The 18,600-nt window shown below is 49.0% G+C and overlaps 1 protein-coding gene across 2 annotated transcripts; it reads left to right on the plus strand.

Annotated features, from left to right (window-relative positions):
- The first annotated feature begins 1,793 nt into the window (after window positions 1-1,793).
- TCEA2 (transcription elongation factor A2) lies at window positions 1,794-17,052 on the plus strand. 2 transcript variants are annotated; one of them, XM_066330824.1, is made up of 10 exons: window positions 1,794-1,975; window positions 4,329-4,391; window positions 4,982-5,087; window positions 6,190-6,280; window positions 11,317-11,450; window positions 12,894-12,950; window positions 13,667-13,821; window positions 14,154-14,300; window positions 16,135-16,206; window positions 16,754-17,052. In XM_066330824.1, exons 1-10 carry the CDS (start codon window positions 1,907-1,909, stop codon window positions 16,760-16,762), a joined length of 903 nt encoding a protein of 300 aa, XP_066186921.1. In that variant the 5' UTR covers window positions 1,794-1,906; the 3' UTR covers window positions 16,763-17,052. The 2 variants fall into 2 exon arrangements, with proteins under 2 accessions (XP_066186921.1, XP_066186920.1); XM_066330823.1 differs by lacking the exon at window positions 16,754-17,052 and having other exon boundaries at window positions 16,135-16,236.
- The last annotated feature ends 1,548 nt before the right edge of the window (window positions 17,053-18,600 follow it).

Consider the following 18,600-nt stretch of genomic DNA (forward strand, 5'->3'; position numbering starts at 1 on the left):
GGACCGGCGTGACCCGACCTCACACACAGGACATGCTGCTGCCCATTTCCAAGGACCTACAGAAGGTCCCCTTGTTGGCACTCGTTTCCTCCTCCCTAACAGAGGTGGTCTTCTCCAAAATGGCACCCCTGACTCCACAACCAGACCCTGCCAAGGGTTGGAGGATTTCCAGGTGCTGCACAGGCTCCAGACTGTGGGGTGGAGAGAACTCGTGTTCGCAAACATGTGGCCAAGCCAAGAAGTTTCAAGTCATCCAGCCAGGGAGAAGGTCCAGGGCTCACATTTAGTCTGGGGCCACCTTTGCTGATTTAGGGATGAACTGATACGTGTCTCACACATCCAGGGAGCAGCTCTTGCTCAAAGGGATCCCAGAGCTCTGCGGTATCACTATAGATCTCTCTGCTGTAAAGGATAGCAATCTGGCAGCTTGCTAGTGGGCAGATTTGGGGGTCAGCCACCTATCAGAGCTTTAGCACTATCTGTTCAGTACTTCTCTCCCTGGAGGTATTCAAAACCCATCTGGACAAGTTCCTGTGTCACCTGCTTTAGGTGACTCTGACTTTGAAGGGGGTGGGATGATCTCCAAGCCCTTGAACCCTACCAATTCTGTGATTCTGTGATTATGCCCTCAGTGACTCAGCTGGCCCAGGACACAGTGCATTGGAGATGAGTGCTGGGAACTCTGGTTCCCGAGACCTGACTGTGCATCCCGAGACCACACGTAGCAACATCCCTGTGTTTCCACATGATCTGCAGCTCCATCGGGGCAGGACACGGCCGCTCTTCACCAGCACAGTCAGAGCCTTCTCTGAAACATCGGAGCTTGGCGAGGGCTGTGCATGGAAGTTCTCCCTCTGCCAGGAACCAGCTGGAGGCAGCGACAGCGCTCAGCAGCAGGTCCCGGGGGATGCGCTGCCCTCGCACAGTGTGCGAGTGCCATCTACAGGGGGTCCAGCCTGGGCCCCCCAAAACACCCGTCCCCTGGCCGCTGCTAAGTGCTGTCCGTCCCCAAGGCCGTGTGAGGGGCACAGCCTTGGTTTATCCAGGGAGCGGGGCCAGCACTGCTCCGAGGGCTCAGCACAGCCACGGGCGATTGTCACAGTCACAGAATGGCTTGGGGTGGAAAGGGCCTGTAAAGCTCATCTTGTTCCAACCCTCTGCCATGGGCAGGGACACCTTCCACTATCCCAGGCTGCTCCAAGAGCCATCCAGCCTAGCCATGAACACTTCCAGGGACCGAGGGGCAGCCACAGCTTCTCTGGGCACCCTGCGCCAGTGCTGTCACCACCGTCACAAGGAAGAATTTCTTTCCGCCATCTAACCCTACCTTCGATCAGCGTAAAGCCGTTCCCCTTTGCTCTGTCACTTCAATCCCTTGTCCAAAGCCTCCCTCCATCTCTCTACGAGCCCCTTTAGGCACGGGAAGGGGCTTTAAAGGTCTCCTCGGAACCTTCTTTCTCCAGGCTGAACCCCGCAGCTCTCAGCCTGTCTAATTATCTCCGTGGCCTCCTCCGGTCCCGCAGCAGCATTCTGGGACACGGCTGTCCCTGCCGTGCCGTGGCACAGCCCCGCGGGCGGTGACCGGGGGTCTCTCAGCCCCGGGGGTCCCTCAGCGCCGGCTCCGTTCCGAGCCCCCTCAGCGGGGCGATCCGCAGCCCCCACAGCGCCCCCGGCGGCCGGGCGGCACGGGCGCGGGGCACACTGGGAGATGAAGTCCCGCCCCTGGGCCGCTCTCCGGCAGGCGGCGGGTGGAGCTGGCGTCCCGAGGACTACAACTCCCGTCGTGCCCCGCGCGCGCCCGCCCTGACTGCGGCACCGGGGGCTGAGGTGGGCACCGGGCACCTACCGCAGCTCCCCCCGCCCGGCCCCCCGTCCGGCCCCGGCGCCGACCCCGGGGAGCGGCGCGATGGGCGGGGAGGACGAGATCGTGCGCATTGCCAGGCGCCTGGACAAGATGGTGGCCAAGAAGAACGCGGTGAGTGGCGGCGACAGGGCCCCCGCAGCCCGGTTTGGTTGGGGGGCTGCCCCCTGCCCCGGGCTCTTGTCTGGCGGACGCGCCCCCTCCTCTCCCTTCCCGCAGGATCCCCTCCTCGCTGCCGCGCTGGTGGACGCCCACCTCTCCCTCGGTGCCCTTTGCGAGGGGCCTCCCCGTCCCCAGACCCCATTTCGGGGGGCTCTTTTTCAGTCATTACATCTTGCTGGAGCAGAGGCTCCCTCCATTAAAGTGGGGCTCCTTCTCCCTCGCCCTCTCCCTTCGCCATCCTTTGCGGAGGTGTGGGATCCACCCACTGCCAGTTATTGGGCGGGCAGCCCTATGTCCCCCTTGGGTGCTCCGAGCCCCCCACCCCAGGTCTCAGGCATCCCCAGACCTCATCTCAGCACTCTGCGGCTCACCCTGTGCTGCCTGCCCGGCGTTCTCCTCTTGGAGAGCATCCTCAGCCCTTCTCCCCTGTCCTATTGGGACGCCTTTGGAAGGGGGGTCCCCACCAGCACTGGCCTGAGGCTCTGGTTTGCCCTCGGGGAAAACCCCGGTGCTGATGGATTTGCTTTCTGCATCTCCATCCCACAGCGGCACTACTGCTCACTCCGTGGCCTCTGGAGTGTGGAGGGCTGGCCAGGCTGCTGTCTGCGCTCGGGGAGTCTCGCAGGGTGTGCTGTGACCCGTGTGACAGCCTGGGGGAAAAGGAGCCGGTATTTTCCGCCTTAATGGGGTATATCAGTGCTTGTAGGAGCACAGAGTCATGCAAGTGCTAAGGCAGGAAGCTGACAAGGTTTGTGACGGTGGTAGGCTGTACGTCTGTGTTTGGGGTGGGGGAGAAGGGTTTTGGGGCTGGGTAGGGCTCTGAGGAGTGGGAGATGATGGTGAGGAGAGGAAGGGATTAGAGGAGTGTGGTATTCGTGTGGTGCGATGCTGTTATCACATGAACTTTTGGATGTTGGACTGACCCTGCCAGCCGTGGGTGGGGCAGGCACTGTCACTTGTGTCGCTGTTGGAACAACCCAGGGAAATGTGTTTGGGCTGTGATGTCCGTTCTTACTGCTGGTGGGTTTTCAACATCAGTGTTGAAATAGGAAAGGAGCAACTTTGCAGAATTTACTTCCAGCTTCATTGGGAAAGAGGCAGCTTCTTGTGAGAGTGGTATGCCACATTTCCTCTTGGCTGGCCCTTGAGAGAGTGCTGAACTGCAGCATGTTATGTGTTGGCTAACCTTAGAACTCTTCCTGTAGGACAGTTTTCTGGAGTACCTGTTTGTTGCTGTAGTTTTGTCGTGGATTCTCATTTACTGGCCTTGTGCTGAGTGGCTCCATTTGGAGTCAGGAGTCACCGGGTCACTTTGGGTGTTCAGGGCTGGAGGAACGGAGAGGTGTGAAACTGCCTGAAGTCAGTCGTTCTGGGTACAGTAAATGTGTGTGGTTTATGCTGGTGTGAGTTGCTTGTGTGCACACTGAAAGCTTTGACTCCGATTTTGGCATCTGTTCTGTAGGGTGGATTGCAGCTGGATTGCTTCCTGGGATGAGTTGGAAGCAGCTCTTCTGCATAGGGAGGACAGGGCTGGCAGTGCAGGCGGCTTCGCTTCCCTACAGTGGTGGCTGTGCAGGCCTTGTGCTGTAACTGGGTTTGGAGTGGTCGCTGTTGTAAATGAGCTGCTAAATGTGAACACTGGAAGCCTTGTTTGAGGGAAGGGGGTTGGGAGGAAAGAGGCAGCTGAATGGAGACAGGCCTACGCCAGGCTGGGATGTGCTAGAGGGAGACAAGTGATTTCCATTTCTCTGAGTGACTGCCAGTTTTAGGTACCTGCAGATTCCTAGTCAGATTTTTCCTGGTTCTGGGATGTAGGGATGGTGTAAGGAGACTTCAGAGAACAAGTTCCAAGTGACCAATTCTTCAGCATCACAGCTTGCTGGCTTTGCTCTTGGTCTCAGCTTTTGTCCTGAGCAGAGTGGGGGCTCTGGAATATGAAAATTAGGAAACAGCTACCTGGAGTCATTGATATTTGTAATTCAGAGTGTGTTCTTCAGGTGTTAAAAATGTTCAGTGTGCCAGGTAAGGATAATAAACTAATGATACAGTTGCACGGTACACAAGCAAGGACCTGTAGCACTCCAGTGGTCTTCTGTTTTGCCCATTCCAGTAATTCAGGTGCCTTCAGGTTGCAGATCTACTGCTCATCTGGAACAGCAACCACAGCAGTGAGCTTGCTGTTGTTTCAGGGAATGCCTGTTGGTGTTTTTTTCATTTGAATTCAACTTTCTGTGTCTATTCCCAAGCTGTTGAATTTCTTTAATAAAAGCTGAGACACTCATTCTCTTTCTCTTTTCCTCTCCAGGAAGGTGCGATGGATTTACTGAAAGAATTAAAAACGATGCCTATGACTTTGGATTTACTGCAGGTGAGTTGCACAGTTATGGTAAAAAGCTGAACTTTGCATCTGGATAAGTTCAAAATGTTGTCTGAATAAACTTAATAGATTTCCTCACACTTCTCGCCTCATGCAAAGAATCAAAATAAGCATTAAAGCCAATAAAATAGTGCAGAACTTGGGTTTTGGATGGGCAATTAAAGAGCTCTGGGCTGCAAAAAGAGGAAAGACTGGGTTTAAAGTAGCAAACACAGAGGGCAGTCTTGGGAGAAGTTCTTTGTAATGTTGATATTTAGGATTTAGGGGAGGAGTGAGCAGAATTACAATTTGGAGGTTGTGATGCATCTCAGGAGTTTTTCACTCTAAGCTTGAATGTCACTTACAAGTGTGTAGGGAAGGGATTTGTGGGACGTTGGATGTGTCTTCTGTTCAGCTGTGCAGGCTGGAGAGTGTCACCTTGTTCTTCCAAAGTTGTAAGGGTCACAGAATCATTATTCTGCAAGCCTTTGGATACTCCTCTCTTGGTCACAGCTTTGACTTTGTTGTGGTTATTTGAGATTTCAGTTAATAACTAATAATGGATCTGTTCTGGAGTGATTCATGGGGGTGTTCCCTTGCAGTCCACCCGCATTGGGATGTCAGTGAACGCACTGAGAAAGCAGAGCACAGATGAAGAAGTGATATCACTTGCCAAATCCCTCATCAAATCTTGGAAGAAACTTCTAGGTAAGAAAATCAGCCTGTTCCTGTCAGATTCAGCTTGTGAACAATCTGCCTTCAGTGGGAGGTTGAGTTTTTTGGGAGAGCTTATCTCTTGATCTGAATAAACATTCTAGCAAATCAGCCTTTACAATTCCACCCTCTCTGTCTTTCGAGTTTTGTATCCTATCATGAATCCCACTAGATTTAGCTCCTGTTTAGCCAGCTCATCATTGGAAGAGCATTGTGAGCTTCAGGACTATTAACTTATACCTCCTCACATAATAATTAGCAACGTTATTTCTAGAAACAATATCTGTGCTCTGAACTCTCTGCTCCCACTTGTGCTCTGCGTGGCATTAACACCATGTGTGCTGTCAGCCTCGTGCAACAGCTCAGGAAGGGAAGTGCTGGAATGCATTTTGGGTGGTGATTGGAGAAGGATCTTAGTTCAGCATCTCGTAGATAAACTGACCTGGATCATTTCCAGCTGGGGAGGCTTTCCTGGTTAAGGGCTCCCATGCCTTGCTAGGCTGGATGAGTGTTAAAAGGGCTCTTTTCCCGTCCTGCCTGGATTGTTACCTCCTCATTAGACTGGGTGTGTTTTGGCTAGACTCAGACAATTTACCTCTGAGTCAAACTTTTTCTATAGTGTCATAAAAGTCCTTTCCAGGGTTGTGCTGTCAACTTTCAGCAGCACTTGGGAATCAGAAGAAGCTGTACTCCCACAAGGACCAGCCTGTCCTGACCCTTCAGCTGGTGTTGGATGGAAATTCTGCTTTTAGTTGTGCTTGAGGGAACTTGATCTAATCCCTGCTCAGCAGCCTCTGAAAGAAACTTCTGTGAAGAGGCATGTCTCGTGAGGAAGCTTATCTCCCAGGCAGGCTGATTGCTCTCTAGTTTGGTGAGGAAAGCTTTTGCTTGAATTAGTTTCTACTTGGAGGCAAGGAAAAGGTCTGTTGGAAAGCAGGAAGGCCATAAAGGCATTTTCTCCTGGTTCTTTTTTTTTTTTTTTGGGAGGATAATAACTTGCTTTAGGCCAACAGTGGGTGGTGTGAAAACATTGAGGAGTATAGGCAGGGCTGTAGCATAAAGACCAGTTATGAACTGATTTCTCTTTTGAACATAGATGCTTCTGAGGAAAAAAATGAAGATAAAAAGAAAAGCCTGTCTTTGCCAACATCTTCCTCCAGGGAGACTGGTAACTCCAGAGACCAAAGGTAATACATTCCTTTTACAAAAGATGACGCTGTTAGAGAATTTAAATTTTCTTAAGGCACCTTACTTTACTTTTTATTTTTAAGAGTCAGGAATTTTGTGTAGTCAAATTTCTGGTCAGAGACACTGGAAGTGTTTCTTCTTCAAGGTTGATGTATGTGGTGTTATTAATCAACTGTAATGCTGAAATACACATCAAAAATACAGTGGCTTTAGTGAGTTTTTAAATTTTATTAGTATTTTATTTAATGTTTCTTACTCTTGGTAATGTGTTGTTTTTTCTAGTAGTAGAGCATTCTCCTGTTCTTTTTTGTGTTGCATTTTTATGCATTTTTGATTATTTCTAACTTCGAACTACTTAGAATGAAGATTATTTTTGGCCTTTTCAGTGTCAGGTGATGGATGGGATTGATTAAAGTAAAACTTCCATTTCTTGGTCCTTGACAAATCCCAGCAGAAGTCCCCTTTTCCCTGTGGCTGATGTCCCCCACTTGGCAGGTCAGCTGCATGCTTGCCCCTTGCCATGCCTTGAATGCTGCATCCTGTTTCCACTGCCTGAGAGTGCAGACAGTGGTCAAAGGGGAGGGGGAAAATGGGATTTAAAGCTTTGTTCTAGGAATTTCTCCCAGCCTCAGATCCTAAGAAGGTGTGTGCTTCCTAGATTTGGCTCTTAAGTGATTTAGCCAATTTCCCAAATTTGACAGAAGATTTAGAGTATTCAGGCTGTAGTACTGCTGGCTTGCAGGATTTTCCATGTTTGCAGCCTTTGTTGGTCACTTTCTTGTCACTTCTTTGTTTTTGCTCAGCTCTCTCAAGGCTTGGCACTTCAGGGTGAGCCTTTGCAGCTCCATACAGAGCTGCTGATGGAGAGAAGGCTGCTGACGCTGAGCTCCATGGCTTTAAGTGATTGGTATCTTTGGTTATCTTGCTTCCATAGAATGGGAAAAAGGATTTGCTAAGTATTGCAATGAAAGGACTTGAGAGACTTCACAGCCAGGGTGGAGTTCAGTGATGCAGTGCAGAATGGGAGCCAGGGCAGTCCAGATCTGTGTGTGTCTGTGTGGGATTTCACTCGGAACAGGATCTTGGCTCTAGGCACAGAGGCAAAACCCCTCCTTGCTGCCTCCTTGCTTTCTCACTTATCATGGGGTCTGTGCAGTGGAGCTGTCTGGCTCGTGCTGCTGATGTTCCCTTGTGCCTTACTGTGTTGCAGATACTGCAGTTTTATGGGTTTTTTTAATCCTTGATGTTTTTTTAATGTGTATTCAGCCTCCATCTTCTGCCTAGCAAAGCATCCCCTTGGCTGTGAAGGATGAACAGAAGCCAATGGATTAGTGTAGCCTAGACCAGGACCAGGGGCCAGCTCCTGGTGTCAGTCTGTTGAGCCAGGCTCTCTTCCAGAGACAGGAATGTTTTTTCTCCAGTTCTGCAAAAGAAACTATTAATCTGCCTTAAAAAGAAAAATAATTTATTGGCAGAGGAGAGTCTCTGTTCTTTGGAGCAGAGACTGCAGTGGAGTCAGACTGGTTGCTCAGTGTGTGAGATAGCTGGTTCAGATGAGGCTGCTGTCAAGACACCAAAGAGATCAGTTTGAATTCAGATATCTCAGCCTCTTAGTCTGTTAGATTTTTGGCTATGCTTTCCGTTTTTGTCAGGGAAAAATACTTGACTAACTCTTAGCCTGAAACTCATCTTGCTTTCTGGAGCACAGATGTAGAAATCCCTGTGTAATGACTGGAGCTATCACTGCAAGACCTGAAGGCTCTGAGCCAGCCAGTGTGGAGCTGGCACCTGTGAATTTAGATGCTGCATTACTCTAATCCAAAGCATACTTTCTTGTGCTGTAGAGTTTCAGATCCATAGTGTAGTACATTTTAATGGGCTGTGTCTAATGTTTCTGTCTCTGGCAGCATGAGGTTTTTCTTTTCCAGGATTCTCTAAACTGCCTTGATTAGGAGGTTTTGTATCTGTGGCCTGAATTTAGCTCTTCTGTGGGATTTTCTTCCAGCGCTGAGTTCTGCTTGCAGTCCGTGGCTGCTGCTTTGTCACCATTTTGTTCCAGCATAGCCTTGTTTTATGTATAAACTTTTGCTGCCTGGATAGATTTACAAGCTCTTTCTCCTGTTTAACAGGAACAGTGTGAACCACAAGGATTTCCTGAAATAAGTCTTCTAGGTGTGTTTGAGCTCTATTTCCCAACTGTTCTATTTATAAACTAACCTCTAAACCTTAATAAATAATTTTCTGTATTTGGAATGGCTGAGAAGTCTGTTTCATCTAATTCTTGAGGGATCAGCTCTTGTCTCAGTGCATGGATGATGTGTGTGTGTGTGCAGGCAAATGTATCTTTCCTCATCAGCTAACCGAAGTGGGACTACCATGCATCTTGTTGAGCTTTTTTCTACCTCCAAGAAATAAACATCTAAATATTCAAGTCTATAGCATTTGCAGATAGAGCCTTCCTGAAAATCAAGTATTACCTCTGTAATACAGGTTTGAAGACCTGTGTTTGAGGACTATTGTAGTGAAGGTCAGTGTTCTGAGTTCACACTGAGGTCACTGAGTTCATACACAGGGTTTTGCTCTGCGAAACCTTTGTTTGTTTCTTGCAAAATGATACAAAATTTAAATCTGGAAGGGCTCCCAGGGAAAAGTCTCCTGCAGCTCCTTCTCAGCACAGCACAACCACTTCCCAAGCTGTCCCTGACAGGCTTTTTTCAAGCTCTTTGACAACCCTAGAAAACTCAGGGCAAGGCATTTCCACAGCTGACTTGGCAATATTTCCAATTCATAACTCACCTTTACCATTTTAAACTTACTCTCAATTAAAACCTATGTTATTAAATCAATTTCTACATCCTTCTGTGGATTTTTTTCTGCAATCTTCCTTTGTAAGGAATTTCAGAACTTGTCTCCTTTAAGTTTCCCTTGCCACAAACCACCCATATTCCTTCAGTCCTTCCTTTTACTGTAAGTACGTTTTGCTTGTGTCCTTTGGGGAAGTTCAGTTTTTCCAAACTATTTTATGTAACATGAGAAGCTGTGATTTTTTTAGATGGGTTATTCCTGAATTATGGGTTATTCCTTAGTGTGTGCTCTGGTATATACACCCCCATGAGTGCTGCCTGTGATTTGTGTGTAGCTTCTTAAGCACAAAAGTACCTGATGGTAGTTTCTACATTCCAGATGGGAGAAAATCATCATCTAATGGATTATTTACAGGCTAAGATGTTTCTTCTTTTTGTAACATGTGCAGTGTAAATCCTATTGAATGTTTTGAGCTCTTTGGACACAAATCTGTTCTTTAATAAGCTCCTGCAGTGCTGACCAGTAAAACCAGCTGGTAAAAAGGGGTTTTATTCAGCTACTGGTCAAAGAGAAACACGGTGAGCTCACAGTACTATCTCCCTCACAGAGTGCATCGTCTCCTTCATATGAGCAAGATATTAAAGTTGTGCTTTGGTTTGACCTGAACGATTTGCGGAAGGCGGATGCTTCTGAAAAGGGCTTGGCAAGGCTCTGAACTGCGGAAATCCAGGGGCTCCAATGGTGATCTGTGGGATTTGAGCCAGACTGGATATGATCTTAGTCACAGGAGCTCCCAGGATAAGTCCCTAAAGTCGTCTGGCTCACTCTGTGTGGCAGCAGATTCGGAAGGTTTCCAGCTTAGTGCTGGTTTTTTTGTTTTTTTTTTTTGTGGGCTGACTAATCTCTTCCAGGGCAGTGTAGTGGAAGTGCTTGTTCATAACAAATTTATTTTTGATGGCAAAGAACTGGCAGTAGTGACCCAGCTTAACAGAAATTGTTAAGCCACTTGGATCTTCAAGAAGATATTGCCAGCATGGCATGGGTGAAATATTGAGGCTTCTTTTTTTCCCTTTCTGTCTCTTTGTGCAATAATGGTACCAGGCATTGGCCATAAATACAGGGAATTTTACAGACAAATCACCAAAGCCAGAGCAATCTCTGCTGAAAAAAAATTTGCTGTTCTGCTGCCTAGATTTAGGGGGGAGAACAAAGCTCTAGAAAACCATCTGTGAATCATACTAACCCAGATCTTTTACCAGCAGTATTTGCAGGGCTGACTAACGTCATGTGCAGATGTTAGGCTTTCTGGGTGCACAGCCAGCTGAGCTGCTCCTTGAGGTTCCTTCTCTGCATGCAGACCCTGCAGCAGTGACTCAGCCTGCCCACATCATGTGCTGATTGTGCAGGCAGGTCTCCATCCAGCTCCCCTGGCAGGTGACCCGACTGAGTCAGCCACAGCAGGCAGGTGTTTGCATTCCCTTGGCTGTGCCTGTGATTGCTCCAGGTGGAAATGGAGTTATTTTTGAGAGTGAAGCAGTATTTCTTAGTCCTGTGCTAGCCTGGCACCTGTATGAGCTGTGTGTGGCTGTGTAGGGGTGCTCTTCTCTGAGATGAGTAATCAGTGTCTTGCCCAGATTACAGGAAAAAGGAAGAACCTTTTATGTGCTACACTTTGTTGGTGGTGTTTTTTAAATCAAAGCTGAAGGAGCCATTTTATTTCTTTTTCTTTGTTTTCCTCAGCACAGCTCCTTCTTCTGGAGCTTTCTGCTTGCTTTCTGCTGAGAGCAGTTATGGGCCTGATGTCCTGCAAAGTTAAAGAGGAAAGAAGTACCATGAATCTGCCCTGCACTGCAAAACTGAGAGAGTGCTGATGGTCTCAGATGTCCTGATGTATCTGGGTTACTGATGGTGTCCAACAGAAATGTTTTCCCTTGATGCCCAGTGGTGCAGCAGCTGATATGTGTTGACTAACACAAGATGGTTGGCAGGGTTGTTCATGGATTAAAGCTCTGCTGGTAGCCAGCAGTGTCCACAGGAGAGCTCGTGTCTGGGCTGAGGGCATTGGCTGCTGTGTTGTGCTCTGTGCTGGTTTGGGACAATGACTTTGCACTGTGTTCTGACTGGTTCTGTATTATGATTAACAGGATGCTTGGCCACATACCTGCTGCTCCCTTCTCTGCTCTCAGTGGCCCAAACTGAGACATTCTGACAGGTGAAGTTTTTCTTTTAGCTCCAACAAAAGGCAGGAGCCTCCAAAGACTCCAACCACCCCCAAAATCACCACCTTCCCTCCGGCCCCCATCACCTGCGACGCTGTGCGCAACAAATGCAGGGAGATGCTGACAGCAGCTCTGCAGGCTGATGGTAAGTGCTGGGGGAAGCCCTACATTGCCTTAAGTGCTCCACAGCTCCTGGACCATTCTGACAGAGAGTGGCAGTGCCAGCTCAGCTTAGACACACTGTTCTGGAGCAGCCTTGTCAAAGGGTTATTGTCAGCGGCTCAGTCTAGCCCCTGGTCACCCCTTTGATGAACTGGCTGCTGTTGCAGCATTTTCTGACACTTACACAGGGACTTGGCTTGAGCTGGGGGCACGGCAGTGTGCCAAGCAATGGCTCTTAAGAACAAGGGGCTTGTCACACAGAGTTACTTGGGGTCTTCTGCTCTGCAACATGGGGTGGTCTGTGCAGAAGTTTAATCTTTCAGGTGTGCAGGGATTTGCTTCACTTTCTAGATCTTTTCTGATTGCTGTAAAGTGAAGCTGTCTTCCCTGTCACCCTTGGGGCACAAAGTGAAGCTGTAACTCACTACATGAACTTTGTAGGAATGGTGCTTATGCCAGTCAGGGTTTGCTGTCATACTCTGCTGCCTTTGCAGACAGGAGCTCCTTAAATATTGTGGTCCTCTGGATCTGGGGTGGAACAGATCTCTCTTGCATTCATACTCTGCCATCTCTAGTGAGAGGCAACTGCAGGTGCTCAGCATGTCTGGAAGTTTGAGCATCTGGTTGTGTCCACATTGCAGATCCCTTTAAAAAACTGGGGTCTAACACTGCAGAGTCTTATTAATTTGGAGCCAAGGAATGTAGGTGGCAGATGGAGAAGTTCATGAGATCTTTGTTTCTAGACTTCCTGTGCATGTGTTTATATGCTGCATTAAATGTTTTGCACAGCTCTTAGAAAAACCCTTTCCACATGAAATCTTGGAGAGTTCCCTTGAGCCTTTCCCTAGGCTCAGCTGTGCCCTACCTTCCCTGCTTTGTGGTGTTGGTTATCATACTGGCTGTCCAAGTCCATGGCAGTTACACACTCTGTATGATGCTGTTTAACTGGTGTGTGGGAGAAGAGGGGAAGAGCAGATGGTCCAGAGGTGAGATGAGAAAGGAAGGCTTGATCCTGATGCTGCACATCTCCAGGCCCTCCCAGAGGGTTGGTCCTGAGTAGAGTTACTTCTCATTGAGGTGAATATCTGATGAAACTCAACTTCTGCCTATTCATGTTTGATTTCAATGGTAGGAAAAATATACTGGAAAACTAAGTTCTTGGACCAAGGCTATTGTTAGCTTTGTCTCATGCAGTCCATATCCTAGAGAGGCACTGGGCACAGACTGGCTGGATTAACCTGTTTCCATCACTGCCCTTTTCCAAAGGGTCAGAGAGTAGCAAGAGCAAAGGCCAAGATGCCATTTGATGGGAAGAGCATGTGAATCAAACCAGCTAACTGTCCAGATTTGTAGCTCAGAAATACTGAGCCTGGGGAGCCCTGGCTTGGTTGGAAGGCACTGAGCTCGTGTTTCTGCTGTCTTACAGACGACTACATCGCCATCGGTGCCGACTGCGAGCACATAGCAGCCCAGATTGAAGAGTATATCCTTGCTGTACAGTGCTGCCTCGAGGGCCTGCATGCCTCCAGCAGTGAAATCCATGTGCTCAAAGGAAAAACGGGACTGTCAGTGCATAAATGTTCTGCTGCAGCTTGTCAGGGTTCTGGGTCTGGTTCCAGCTCTGCTTGGCTGGGTTCTGGGTCACTAAGGAGCTACCAGTGTGGAGTTGGGAGCTCAGAGACTGTAATCCCTAGTTTGTCCTTCCCATCAGAGTGCTGTTTGCTGCTTTTGGTTCTACCTTTAAATATATGCAACTTTCCTGTGCTCTCTGTTGAGTCGAGTGTGCTGATCTAGACAAAAGCAATGGAAAGGATGAAGCAATGAGGCTCAAGTTCCATGTTGATGAGAGATATGCCTGATGTGAGGAGTTTGCTTGGTTTGGGAATGTGGGGTTGGAGGTGCAGCTGAGCTCTCTTAGTGCAGGGGTGTGTGGCAGCCTTGCTGAGAGAAAGGAGAGGTTGTAGAACCTGAGCATAGCTGAATATTTCCAGCACAGTGACAAAGCTCAAGCTGGAAGCCCCTGGACTTTGGGACTGTATAAAGCTGCTCTCAAATCCAGCACTGACCTCCCAGATCACATGCTGCTGTTGGGTCCCAGCACCTCCATCCTGGCAGTGGGTGACAATCCCTGCTCTTCATGGGTGGCTGGGAAGTGCTTGATGCCTCTGGGTTGGTTGCAGGCTCCTTGACTGCCATTACGCATCTACCAGGATGTCAAGAACACCGACATGAAATACAAAAACCGTGTGAGGAGCCGCATCTCCAACCTGAAGGACTCCAAAAATCCTGAGCTGAAGAAGAACGTGCTGTGTGGGGCCATCACCCCTGAGCAGATCGCTGTCATGACCTCAGAGGTGAGGGAGCCTGAGGAGCAGGGTTTGCTTCTTGCAGGGCACGTGTCCTGAGGCTTAGCTGGGCTGCTGCCAGGGTTGCAGTTTTCTCAGTAGCTGCTGCCAGAGTGCATGGAGTGAGCTTGCAATGGGGTTTGCAGTGTGGAGAGTGGTTTGTTGGGCCGTCACATCATCCCAGGGCCCTTGCTATGAACTAGAGACCAGAATTGGAACAGGCTTTCTGTCTCAATACCCATCTGTCAGGCTGTCTTGTCCTCCTGTTGGCTATTTCCACTGTAGTGGGTGTGGTGGTAAAACTGGGCAGATGTGATTTTATTGCCTTATTTTTTGTAAAGGAAATGGCCAGTAATGAGCTGAAAGAGATCAGGAAAGCCATGACAAAAGAAGCAATCCGGGAGCATCAGATGGCCAAGACAGGAGGGACACAGACTGACCTCTTCACCTGTGGGAAATGCAAGAAGAAGAACTGCACCTACACCCAGGTTGGTTTTCCTGCTCCTGTCCCAGCCCCTGCACAGGACATGATCTGTCATGGTCACGAGCTTGGTCACTGCTCCATGACAAGCCCTGCAGCAGAGCCCAAGTTTTGCTGCTGGTGGAGAGAAAACACTCAAGGCTGTCTAAAAAGTACTTTTGCAAGTGTTTCTGTGAGCTTGCCTAGCTTTTTGGCTCACTTGTACAAGAGCAGGAGTTGTGCAGCACCAAGGAAGCTTAAAAAAGTTCAGCAGTGCTCTACACTGAAAGCTGGTGCTGGGAATGCTGAGATTCAGACAATAAAGGAGTGGGTAGTGGAGAGGAGAGGCTGCAGAAACTGAGTCAGACATGCTGATGGTATTAAAAGTACTAATTAAGAATATAGATAACCTGGAGCTGGATAAGCCCCAACTTACTTAAAATCAAATAGTATGAAATGGGTGAAACAAAAGGAATAAATGAAACTGTAATGTGAGCAGACAGGATTTTTCTTCCCCATGACCAGCTGCTGGAAGCCTTGTGCATTACCAGTGCTTTTTAGCTCCCATGTTCGTGCCAGGCATCTGGAGATAAATGTGCCTTTGCTGTGAGTCAGTGGTTTAGAATGTGCAGATACCCAAAAATGCACCAGCAGCCACCAGATTGCTGCTGAGTGACTGCGCACAAACTGCGTGTGCAAGTGCCGGGTGAGACTCCTGCATCTGCTTGGACTTGACATCCAAACACATGGAAAGAGAAGGAGATCCAGGAATCTGACCAGGGAGTTTCCTTTGGCACAGCAGCAGCCTTGCATCCCACAGACTGGCTCAGGCGAGGGGCCTCGCTCTGCCAGTGCTCCCAGTCAGCATTCCTGGGCTGTCCCAGCACATGGCTCTGTCTCCACCTGTGGAGGACTGGAGTTTGACTGCCTGGAATTTAAGTAGGGGACAGCAATGTCTTCTGAATAGAAATATCAGGAGGTTTTCTGTATTTTGATTTGTTTTCTAGTGAAATCACTAGGGGGTGATGAGATGTAAAGTCTCAAGTAGATGAACTGGCATTTATGAACATGTTGGAAGCAGACAGTAAAGGGGGAGAATTACAGAATTTAGCTATTCAGCGTTCTTGTAAAAATGGTTAATTTGCATAACACAAATACCGTGACTTTTGCACATTGGGTAATTACACAGGTAGATCACCATAATCACCCCTCAGCACAGTTCTGCCTGACTAGTGTGGGGAGTACCAGTATTTTCAGTCTAGATCTGCCCTGTGGTATTCAAATGCCACGAAAATCTGGTTTCTAGTAAAGTATGTGTTTCTGGCAAGAGCCAGTCAGAGGCAGCAATCACATCTGGGTTAAATATCAGAGTTCCTTAATGGCTCAAACACAAACCAGACTGGAACTGTGCAGAACCTGGTAACCCAGAGTGTGTTCCTGTGAGGCCAGGATGTAGGACTACTCTGTAAATGGGAATGGCTTGAGTGCCTTTTTATGCTCTTGTGCTTGGGACTGAGGAGTTTGTCATGGCCATGTCCCTTCCTGAGGGCCAGTTTGGGGAGGGATTTGCTGTGGGAATGTCCACCTCCAGAGTCACCTGCAAGAAATGGGCAGCAGAGTGTGTGAGGAGGGAAATATGCTGTCCCAAAACTTGTCACTGAGGTAAAGTCAAGCTGAAGGGGGTCATGATGTGTATATGTGTGTATGTGTGTACTGTGTGTAACACAACCTCCAGATCTACTGTACTAGAAAGGTTCTTTTGCCATCCCACTGGTGTGGTGAGCCCAGCACGAATCCCTGGAGGCCAGAAGGACAGGGCCATGTGTGATGCTCAGCTCTCACCTGCCTTCTGTCCCCCCCAGGTGCAGACACGCAGCTCCGATGAGCCCATGACCACCTTCGTCGTGTGCAATGAGTGTGGGAATCGCTGGAAGGTAGCACACCAGGGCTATTACTGGCACTGAGGGGTGTTGGGGTGGCTGCAGGCACTTGGCTGCTGCTGAAAGGCACTTGCCAAAACCCTTACTGGCTCTAGAGAGTGACCTTCCCCCCCAGCGCAAAGGCAAGAGCTTCTGTGTTCATCCCTGCAGACCATCTGGGGTCAAGTCTCACTTCCACATTCCCACATTCCCTTCCTTCTCTCTCCTCATATCCCTTCTTTCATAACTTGCTTTACAGTGCTTTCCATGCTGCCTCTGCCCTCTGAGGGCCAGTGGTGATGATCAGGATTTCAAAAATGCTCTTTCATGCTGAGCACAGAGCTCAGGGGTGAGCAGTCAGTGGCAAGTAGAAATGATGCCACTACAAAGTGCCAAAGTCTCAGCAAGAGATTCACATGGGAGCTCCCTTTGGCCCCTGCTTCTGAGAACCCCTAAGCTCTTGCCAGCTTCTGAAACACCCACACGTGGATCCTTACCTTCTTCTGCAGCTCCCCTGGGCAGTGAGGTTTCTAATTGGGGTTTAAACTCCCTTCTCTTGCAGTTCTGCTGACATGTGCCACGGCCTGAGAGCGGCAGCCAAACGCAGACCTGAGCGCAGCCTCCACACGCCGGCTCCCACGGCAGTTGTGTTTTGTGTCCCAGTGAGTTTGCATTGTCACACACTGAGAGCAGCAGCAGGGAGGCCTGGGCCTCGCAGAGAGCCACAGCCCTGGGCTGACAGGTTGGCAGGAGAGCTCACTAAACACACCCAGTCATTACTTTCTCATCTAAGCGAGTACGGTCACTTTCTCTTCAAAACTAATATTAAACATTTTTGTCAGTTTCTGACTTTTATTTCAACTGTGTGTGTAGCACTTTGTTTTTCCAGCATGGGAACTTGACAGGCAGTCCATGTCCAGGTGGCTGAGGGTTGTGAATAATGCCTGGAGCAGCAGAAAGTGACATGACTTGCAGGCACACCCTCGATGTGTGAAGGCTTGTTTCTGTCACCTCATGGAATCTCAACCATTGAACCAAGGCCTGGGGCAGCTGAGTGGGCAGTACTGATGACAGGACACAGCTTTTGGGGCAGAGATCAGATGTTGCTTTCCATCTTGGCAGCATTCACTGGATTTTGCACTGATTCCTTGGCATCTTGAGCCTTTAAATGCCAATAGCATTGGCTGCTGCAAAGATAATGTACTGCCCAGGTTGTAACAGACTGAAAGCAGGGTGACACCAACCATAGAAAATTCCACCCCAAACTGTTCAGAGGGAGTCCCAGGCACTTTGCTATTTGTGCTCTGCTTGTTGCTTGACAGCTGAAAAACAGCCTGGAGTTTCAGAGGGGCTTGCTGGAGAGGCTCAGGAGAAGGGAAAATGCTGCAAATACAGGAAAAATTTCAGAGGCTTGGATCTGGACAAGGTAAGGGCAAGAGGGATGGGTGGGAGCTGTTAGCACTTAGCTGTAGAAGTGGAGGAGGTTTGAAACGAGCTCAGAGCTGGTTTTTGGAAGGGGTCGGATAAGGAAAGGATCCTGTAGCAAAGCCAGCTCCAGATGTGCAGATGTGACCCTGTGAAGGAGACCTGCAGAATCAGGCTCCTTCTGGGAGCTAACTAAAAACTGGTGGGGAAATTCCATCTGACCTCACAACAGCTTTCAGCCAGACTTAAAATCCCTCTTCTTTCCTTTTCATAGCCTTTAACTGGGGTGATGCAGCATCTGGGGAATCCCAGCAAGGTCTGTGGGTCTGAGGCTGCCCAGGAGCTGTGCTGTGTCCTCCAGCTCATTGCTGACGGGCAGGGCAGGAGCATTTGCAGTCACATCTCTCATGGCATCGCTTCCCTCTTCCAGAGTGAAAAACAAGTATTTCCACTGGCTTCCCAGCATGCCAGACAGCAGACATTGAGCAGAGACCTCGGAGATGTTTGGAGAGGAGTAAGCAGCCACATGAAAGCAGCGGAAAACGTGCTCCCAGCCCCTTTGAGGGCTGTGCTGCTCCGGAGGCAGGGATCCCACCAGCATCCTTCGCTCAGGGCTTTCACTTTACAGGGTGCAGCCAAGTCTCCCAAGAAGAAAAATATTCAAAGACGCTGACAACTCCTTTAAGCCTCACGAGTCTTGTGGTGAATGGGATTATTCAAGCCAGGCTTGGGAGGGAGCAGTGTCCTCGCAGTGATGCTGAAAGAAAAAAGCTTCAGGATCTGAAACCCACGCTGACCACAGCACTGGCTCGTGCACTGGGAAAGGGAGCCAGCTCTTTACCAGTGCCTTTTGCCTTTCTTCTTGTGTTACCGTGAGGAGCAGAGCTGAGCTTGTGTACAGCCTTCTGACAATCCTGAATTAGGTACCAAGAGTCCCAAGCAGGAGTTTGGGAAAAGCACCATGTCATTTTACAGTGCCATTTT

Source organism: Sylvia atricapilla, chromosome 16 (assembly GCF_009819655.1).
Source record: "Sylvia atricapilla isolate bSylAtr1 chromosome 16, bSylAtr1.pri, whole genome shotgun sequence".
NCBI classification, from domain to species: Eukaryota; Metazoa; Chordata; class Aves; order Passeriformes; family Sylviidae; genus Sylvia; species Sylvia atricapilla.

Excerpts from the sequence above, each read along its gene's own strand:
- TCEA2 (XM_066330823.1), top strand. The coding sequence starts at position 1,907 with ATGGGCGGGGAGGACGAGATCGTGCGCATTGCCAGGCGCCTGGACAAG. Across the intron at positions 4,392-4,981 it reads TGACTTTGGATTTACTGCAG|TCCACCCGCATTGGGATGTC; the intron begins GTGAGTTGCACA and ends GTTCCCTTGCAG. Across the intron at positions 6,281-11,316 it reads GGTAACTCCAGAGACCAAAG|CTCCAACAAAAGGCAGGAGC; the intron begins GTAATACATTCC and ends TTTTTCTTTTAG.